Source organism: Galleria mellonella, unplaced genomic scaffold, assembly GCF_026898425.1.
Source record: "Galleria mellonella isolate WM207_F2 unplaced genomic scaffold, CSIRO_AGI_GalMel_v1 utg158, whole genome shotgun sequence".
In the NCBI taxonomy this organism is placed as follows: domain Eukaryota; kingdom Metazoa; phylum Arthropoda; class Insecta; order Lepidoptera; family Pyralidae; genus Galleria; species Galleria mellonella.
In genome coordinates this window covers 2,670,471-2,678,711 of record NW_026442003.1, presented here as the reverse complement: position 1 = coordinate 2,678,711, position 8,241 = coordinate 2,670,471, and the positions used below count along the sequence as shown (strand labels likewise).

The 8,241-nt window shown below is 37.6% G+C and overlaps 2 protein-coding genes across 2 annotated transcripts; both read right to left on the bottom strand.

Annotated features, from left to right (window-relative positions):
* Positions 1-1,930: 1,930 nt before the first annotated feature.
* LOC128200112 (uncharacterized) lies at positions 1,931-7,572 on the bottom strand. The gene is made up of 2 exons (XM_052892362.1): positions 6,964-7,572; positions 1,931-2,125 (listed from the first exon to the last, which is right to left on the bottom strand). Exons 1-2 carry the CDS (start codon positions 7,570-7,572, stop codon positions 1,931-1,933), a joined length of 804 nt encoding a protein of 267 aa, XP_052748322.1.
* A 72-nt stretch (positions 7,573-7,644) lies between these two features.
* LOC128200111 (uncharacterized) lies at positions 7,645-8,034 on the bottom strand. The gene has a single exon (XM_052892361.1). It carries the CDS (start codon positions 8,032-8,034, stop codon positions 7,645-7,647), a length of 390 nt encoding a protein of 129 aa, XP_052748321.1.
* Positions 8,035-8,241: the final 207 nt, after the last annotated feature.

The window sequence follows — 8,241 nt, the reverse complement described above, 5'->3', positions numbered from 1 at the left end:
GATAGGTGTGATGAAGAAATAAAAAAAAAATAATAAAAGAAAAACTAAGACCGAAAAAGAAAAATACACTAGAATTAAATTCAAGTAATAATTTAATAAAACATCATAATGTCCTTACCACGTGCGACCTTTAAAAGCGCGCGAAGGAGGGAATATCATGATATGGAAATAAAATATTCCAATTTATTCTCTATTACGAACGCAGTTAGAGCGATTATAAAAAGCAAACTTGTTTTGGTTATGTTTTAATAATGTCGATCGTGAGAACTTAATTTTTATTAAATTAATTTCGTCTCTATGTTGCTAGAATTAAAGTTGATATTCCATTTGATACAGTCTGAATACCTGTTCCTTTTTGACCGACAGTGACCTCATGAAAAAGCGGACGAAATAGTTTATGGTAAGATCGATTCACAAGCCATTTTAATCTTTATTGTATTTAGTATTAAAGTACATTTCAGTTTATTTACAAATGTGGCCTGTCGTGTGACGTAATACCAGTCATATGGCGGGAAGGTACAACTTGTATGTCGGGATTGTTTGATTACTTTGTAAATATATATGTCTATGTCTAAATAACGTATTTTTTGTTGAACGAATGCTATAATATTTAATTTTTATAGTTTTTCCTATAACTAATAGGTATCTTAAGAGGGGGGGGGGGGGGAAGGGATTGTTAGTAATGGAGACTGAGAAGCCCATTGCTAGCAATATACCCAACTAGGTCGCCCTCCTCGCGGTTCTCCCTGGAAACTATCATGGTTAATTCCTGATGAATTCATCATGATGGGCTAACTGGCCTGTTTTCATTCTCATCTATCACCCTTCACTGGTGCTCCGCCAGCGTATCCCGTTAGCGCAGGCGGGGGTACCGTACCATTTTCACTCATAAAAAAAAAATAGGTATATTATCAATTGAAAAAAAAATTTATTACTTGACTATGTATCTTTTCTAAACGAAATAGGGCGGTTACCATTGCATCGCTCGTTATAGGTAATTGTCACTTTACCACAACCTTTTTTTTTTTATTTATGAGTCTTTGCCCAGAAACCAAACATATTTGACATAATTTGACTATATATGATTGCTTTTCGCTTCAATGCTATGCGTTGCCATTCCTGAGGACTCAGGTGTTGTTCCTCTGTACCCAGTAAATTCACGCCATATCCCACCCTTCAAACCGAAACACAGCCATGCAAACACAACTGCTTCACGGTAGAAACACGAATGGGACAGAGGTACCCAAGCAATCGACTTTTATACAAAGTCTCCCTCTGGTAACTGGTTACCTCGCCCGCGCTATCGGTATATACTGGCGTGGTATATGGTGGAAATCTGCTTGAAGAGATTTTAATGAAATTAAAAAAATAAGGTACATACTACATTTGATTGCTCGGAGTGAAATTAAAGTAAAATTAACATTTAAATATGTTTATATTAATTTGAACTGTAAATGGCGAAATCGGTTAGATATTTACTAGACAAGGTTTTTCCAAGAGACTACAGCACGGGGTCTTCAAAAGGGGGGTAAAGAGGTTTCTTCAGGGTCGGCAACGCGCGCGTAATACCTCTGGTATTGCAGGCGTTCATAGGCTACGGTAACCGCTTAGCATTATATGCTTGTTTGCCACCTCAGTGGTATAAAAAAATCTATTTGTGAAAGAGTACAAATATTTTATTAATTATATCCTTATGTGTATAAGGTACTATTAATTATTGTAAGCTATTTAATAATAATATAAGTACAGTGGTACCTCGACATAGGAGTTTAGTTCGTTCCATAACCTCGCTCGTATGTCAAATTGCTCGCATTTTCTCCAGTTTTCGCAATTTTCCCCATTGAAATAAATTGAAATGCCATTAATCCGTACTCCTGAAAAACCACGTCAGTTGTTTTTGTTAAGTGTTAGCCTGAGGTGGGAGCAACTGTTAGACACCAACATCCACTCCGCATGTTGGGGGGGGGTCGTGTGCAGCGGTGTAGCGTGCGATTCCTCGCATCTCAAACCTTGCTCTCATCTCGAAGCAAAATATCGCTCGCTCGGCGGCTCGTGTCTCAATACACTTGTATATTAGGCCACTCATATATCGAGGTACCACTGTATTTAATTTCCTACAGACGATCTATTGATAATAGAAAATTATTTTTATACAAATCTTCATTTATTTTCCATAAAAGGGAGCAAGATAATATATGGGAGCCTAAAACCGTTACAGATAGACATTGTGACGGTTCGACAAGTGAAAGATTAGTATCAATTTTATAAAAGGACACAAGTACCTGCCTTATACAGCTGTATATTAAAAAAAAAAAATAGGCAAAGTATTAAATTGTACACAGCTATCGTCCGGAACTATTTATTGAGACCTACCTGTTAGTCCAGAGGTCGTTGAAAAAACATCAAGCTTGTGTTCAGCCTCCAGCATTCTCAGAAGGGACCCAAAATAAAGGTATGCGGCGTCGGCAAAGCACCATGGACCTGTTTGGGTATAATGAGGCGAAAAAAAGCATCGAAAAAAGTTCAACTCAGCTGATCGGCCATTTTGATGGCCCCCCGTACCACGATAGGTGCCGGCTGAAATTAACAAGAGATATGTCGCAAGCCTATCGTTTTCTGTCTATTTTACAGCTCTGAAGTCTTACTAAAAGACATTGGAACCTATATAATGGCCTAATAATGTCTAAAAATAAGCACCTATATAATCAAGTCCAATTATTTATGTATATCTAATAAAATAAACAAATGTTGATATCAATTAAATAGTTTGTGGAATCTACACTCTTCAAAAGCAAAGTAGGTCAATCTATTTTAGGCAAAGAACATATACTTAAGTATGGCAATACGACATAAATAACAATATTTATCATAAACTAGTTTCGATACAAAAGCCCCATCTGTTTCATAATAAAGGCGCGCCAGTCTGACGTCTCGCCTCTCAGCTGATTCCCGCCAAAACTCGGACCTTGCACGGACAATAAATACGCCTTTTGTATAGCTTTTGTTGAAATTACTTCTTAAATAACATGTTTTTGGGGGCAACAATAACTTTTTGTCATCTAAACTCCGCTTATAAGAGTTTTGTCATACATTTTCTCACGTGTTTTGAAGTAACAGCTGATTTTGGCGCGCAATCGTACCGGCCATTTTGAATCAAACTGGTTGGTTGCTATGCGATATGAAGTTGTTTGCATTAATGTGTTTGTACAGTATTACTGTGTCACTCGACAAAATCACGATCGGAACAATGTTATAATCATGTATTAGGTATGTATTTTCATAAATAACTCAAAATAAATATTTACAATGCAAATCACACCAATTTTTTTTGATGGGTGAAAATGGTATGGTAACCACTCCTGCGCTAACGGGATACGCTGGCGGAGCACCAGTGAAGGGTGATAGATGAGAATGAAAACAGGCCAGTTAGACCATCATGATGAATTGAATTTAGAACCTCTTTCTTTCTGAAGTCGACTTATAAGATGTGCAATACTATAACCTAGTATATACCTATAAATGAGAAGTAAATATGAAAAAAAATGTGAAAATTCGAATCGTTGTTATTCAATCATCCATAATCGACTGGATAGGTTTGAATGAAATTTGGTATATAGATGGATTATATATATATCGTCATAGTAGTAGAATACTGACGAATCTTTATATGTAATATTTGTTAGATCCGTCAGTATTCTACGACTATGACGATATATATATCCTAGAATACCTTTTCATTTTAATTCAACGCAACTATATGTAGCTACTAATAATAATTTAACACAAAAACTTTATCCTATTATTTATTCATGCCGGTTATTTCAGCAAACAGATATGCCATTGTTTACTAAAAGGGATAGGTAAAGATAAACTAGCAAATTAACTCCATTTTACCATCCCATGGGGTGAGCTTTGTCTAATCCACACTAATTGCGTTCCCCCATTAAATTCGGTCCATCAGGCGGAAAAAGATTATAGACAGATAATAGGCCACCCATAGGTCGATGGTAATAAAAAGTTTATACCTTGTTGGTATTCAACTTGGTTATGGTCATAAAATGGGTTGTACTTGTTAAATTAAAGCGGTCGATGTTTACTAAGAGTGATATTCAAAACACGAATGCACGACTGTATGCTAGGACATTTTGTATTTTTGTGGTGTGTGATTTTATGGCATGAAACTTATCATTGTTATGTTGTCGCAATCTAATCTGGAATGCCCAAATCAGATGTCCAAACAAGTGGTATACGAATGTATGTATAGATAATTAGATATATTTTCGTTGTTTCATTCGTGAGACAAAGTAAGAGAGCGATTTTGGGCTCTTGTTCTTTTCCTTTATTTAGTTTGATAAATTTCTAAATACGTATTTACGCATCTAGTATTATAACTATAAATTCGTTAATAACTACTTTTTACCAGGTCAAAGACTGCACAAAAGTCATTTGCATGGATACCCGGGGTACCCCGCCTGCGCTATCGGTATATGCTGGCGGGGCATCAGTTATAGATGATAGGTGTGGATGAAAGCAGGTGGTCTACCATGAAATGAAATTCCGAAATTTCGGGCTTAATTTCGTGTTTTTGTTCGTATTAAAATCGACCCAGTAAATGGAGCTTAACGTTTCGTTCATCATAAATCCTTTTCTAATAGTCCAAAGGAACGATATTTTAATATTTTTAATAATTGTAAACAGCATGTATTATGTAATTTTAACATCAAATTTCTGTTTCGTTCGTCCCCGAAATTTCGGAAAATACTTCATGGTAGGCCCTCAGGTCAGTTAGCTCATCGTGACGAATTTCACAAGAATTAACCACGATGGTTTCCTGGAGGAACAGCGTGGAGATCAACCTGATAGGCTATATTGCTAGCAATGGGGCTATTAGATCTCATGACTAATAATCCTTTTCCCCTTCCTCCGACTCGGGTTTGTGTTTGCATGGCTGTGTTTCGATTTGAACGGTGGAAAATGCAGTAAAATTATAGCTTATGGAGGCATAGCACGGAGAAAAGACGACGATAAACAAACAAGGACGAATGTTTAGGCTTGAGGTGTATTGCGGATGCCACAGCGCAATTTATGATGCCCCCGGTGCTACTCATGTCTATAGGCGACAGTTACCACTTCCCATCAGGTGGGCCCGTCAGCTTGATTGCTCTTCTGAGTATCGTAAAACTAAACTTTTTATATCGGTCTTGGTGCTTATGTCCTAATTACATTATATTATATATAATCAACATCATTTCAGCCATTATTCGTCCATTGCTGGACATAGGCATCCCCCATAGGCTATCATAAAGAACGATCCTGAGCCACCTGCATCCACTGACCCCTTGCAATGCATTGGTTTTCGGTTTTTCGAGCTCTGTGACCAGCCCATTGCCACTTCAGCTTGCTTATCCTTTGGGCTGTGTCAGTTACTTTGGTTCTTTTGCAATTTATTATTTATTTATACATTTTATTACATTATACATAATATTATATTGTTTCGCTTCCATACATGAGTGTTGGTGTCAGTACTCCTTGAATTATAGCAAGGCGAGCTTTGCTCGATACATTTTTACTTGACATAATCGAGAGCAGTGCACCGTTAACACTGTTTCCCGCTTTTACTCTCCTCTCAATATCTCTGTCACACTTGCCATCCCTCGTAAACAAAGAACCTAAATATAGAAACTCACTCACTTGCTCCACTTTTTCATCTCCTATCATAATCTGGCATGCCGTTAAACTTTCATTCCTCTCAAAAACCATTACCTTCGTCTTCTTCGCATTTATTTTCATACCTTTTCTTGCATACGCTTCATTCATTATAGTCACCATTTGTTGTAATTCATACTCCGACGATGCAAAAAGTACTTGGTCGTCGGCGTATAAAAGAGTCTTAAACAGAGACTCATTCATCCTGAATCCACAATTAGATCCTTTCAAATCGGTCAAGCAACTGTCCATAAATAGGTTGAACAGCCAAGGAGACGCTACACAGCCCTGTCTAACACCGCGTTCAATGCCAAACCAGTCTGTATAGACTCCATTTATTCTGACACAGGCATTTGAATCCTTATATAAAGATTTGAATGCCCGTATCAAATGGCTGCTCACCCCATACATTGCCAGTGTTGACCACAGTTCATTCCTCTCCACTCTATCATAAGCCTTTTCAAGGTCAATGAAGGCGCAGAAAACCTTCTGATGTTGAGCTAAGGTTTTCTCTGTTATGCACCTTAAGGAAAAGACTTGATCCGTACATCCCATACCCTTTCGAAACCCTGCTTGCACATCCCAAATTTTACTTTCCGTCTCATTCATCACTCTTTTAATCAAAATCCTAGCATACAATTTGCCTACAACACTAAGAAGGCTTATTCCGCGGAAATTTTTGCACTCCTGCTGTGACCCGCTGCCTTTATATAGTGGCACAATAACAGCTTTGCTCCAGTCACCTGGAACACAACCGGACCGCCAACATTTATTGAACAGCAGACACAGCAGGTTTACAATGATTTCTCCACCTTCTTTAAGCATTTCGGCAGATATTCTATCAAATCCCGCTGCTTTACCAAATTTCATAATCTTCATTGCATTCATTACTTCATCCATACTTATATCACTTTCACTGTCAACTTCTTCGTCCATTATTTCATTTTCAACATTCTTTCTTTCACTTCCACGTTCAAATAAACTTTCAAAATATCTCTTCCAATGATCTAAGACTTCCTTTTGTTCCGTGATAACATTACCATCCATATCCCTTATCACGCCCATTTTCGGATCTCTCTTTTTACCTCTAGCTGTTCGAACTAAATGCCAGAAAAGCTTTTGATTAGCTCGAAAATTTCTAGAGAATTTCCTTTCATACTCATCCTTACATTCCTCTTTCTTTTTGCTTACTAATTCTTTAACTTTCTTTTTCATTACATCATACTTCTCTTTTGCAATTTTTTCAATGTCACTTACATTACCTTGCATTCTCTTATTAGCTCTGGTAGCTAACAAATCCATCCATGCCTTTTTCTTTAGAGCCACCATTTCTTTCACTTCGCCATCCCACCATACATTCATTCTTATCTTAACATCCTTCCTCTTACTTACACCACAAACTTGAGTAGCTATATCAAAGATTCCGCATTTAAAATCCTTCCAAAATTCTTCTATCTCATAGTTATCTTTCTTCAGTAGCTCTCTAAATCTTTCATTCAATCTTTCTTGATATTGATTTCGAACCTGTTCTTCTGTCAGTCTCTCTACTCTTACTCTTTCTATTTCTGACATACGAACACGTGGACGATGTCGCCATTTATTGAATAAGCCACCTATTCTCGATATCACCAAAAAGTGATCAGTTCCGACATTCGTACCACGATAGACTCTTGTATCCTTCACTTTCGCTCTCAATCGTTCATCCACAATTACAAAATCAATCATACTTCTCTCAGTTTGCCTTTGCCATGTATACATATGAATCAGTTTGTGACTAAACAAAGTATTAGTCACCACCAGATTTCTCTCCAGGCATACTTCTAATAAACTTTCACCATTTTCATTCACTCTTTTATCTCCAAACATTCCTAAATTCCTTTCATATCCATCGCGACGGATTCCCACCCAGCCATTAAAATCACCTATCAAAATAATTCTTTAATTCTCCTTACATTTAGTCATAATCTCCCTTACACTATCCCAGAAATCCTCTCTGACCTTTGGTGGCTTGGACATATCCGGGGCATAAGCGCAAAGGAGAAAAATACGGGTCAAACCAACTTTCAATCGTATCCAGAGGAGTCTAGGACTTACAAATTCAAATTCTTTAACAGATGCATTCATTCTCTCTGACAAAATAACTCCCACTCCTTGGCTGCTTCTTTCAGAGTCATTAACTCCGGACCAGTACCCAGTATATCGGTCATAAGTAGTAATAGAGCAGCCTTTCTTTTTTGTTTCACTTACTCCTAATACATCAATTCTTCTTTCACTCATCATCTCACATACTTCGTCTATTTTACTATCCATACCTCCACAAACATTCATCGTTGCAATTTGGCATTCCTTTGCCCTCTTTTTGCCATTTGGGGAAACAGGGGAGACATGACGTGACCCGTGGCATAACGCATCGCCGTCGATGAGAAATTTGTCCCCCCAGATACGATGGGACTGCCTGAGTTGCACTCAGGGACGGATTCTCCGGCAGTGCCGGTACCCTCCTGGGGTAGTTGCGTTTTAATTTCTCTTATCATT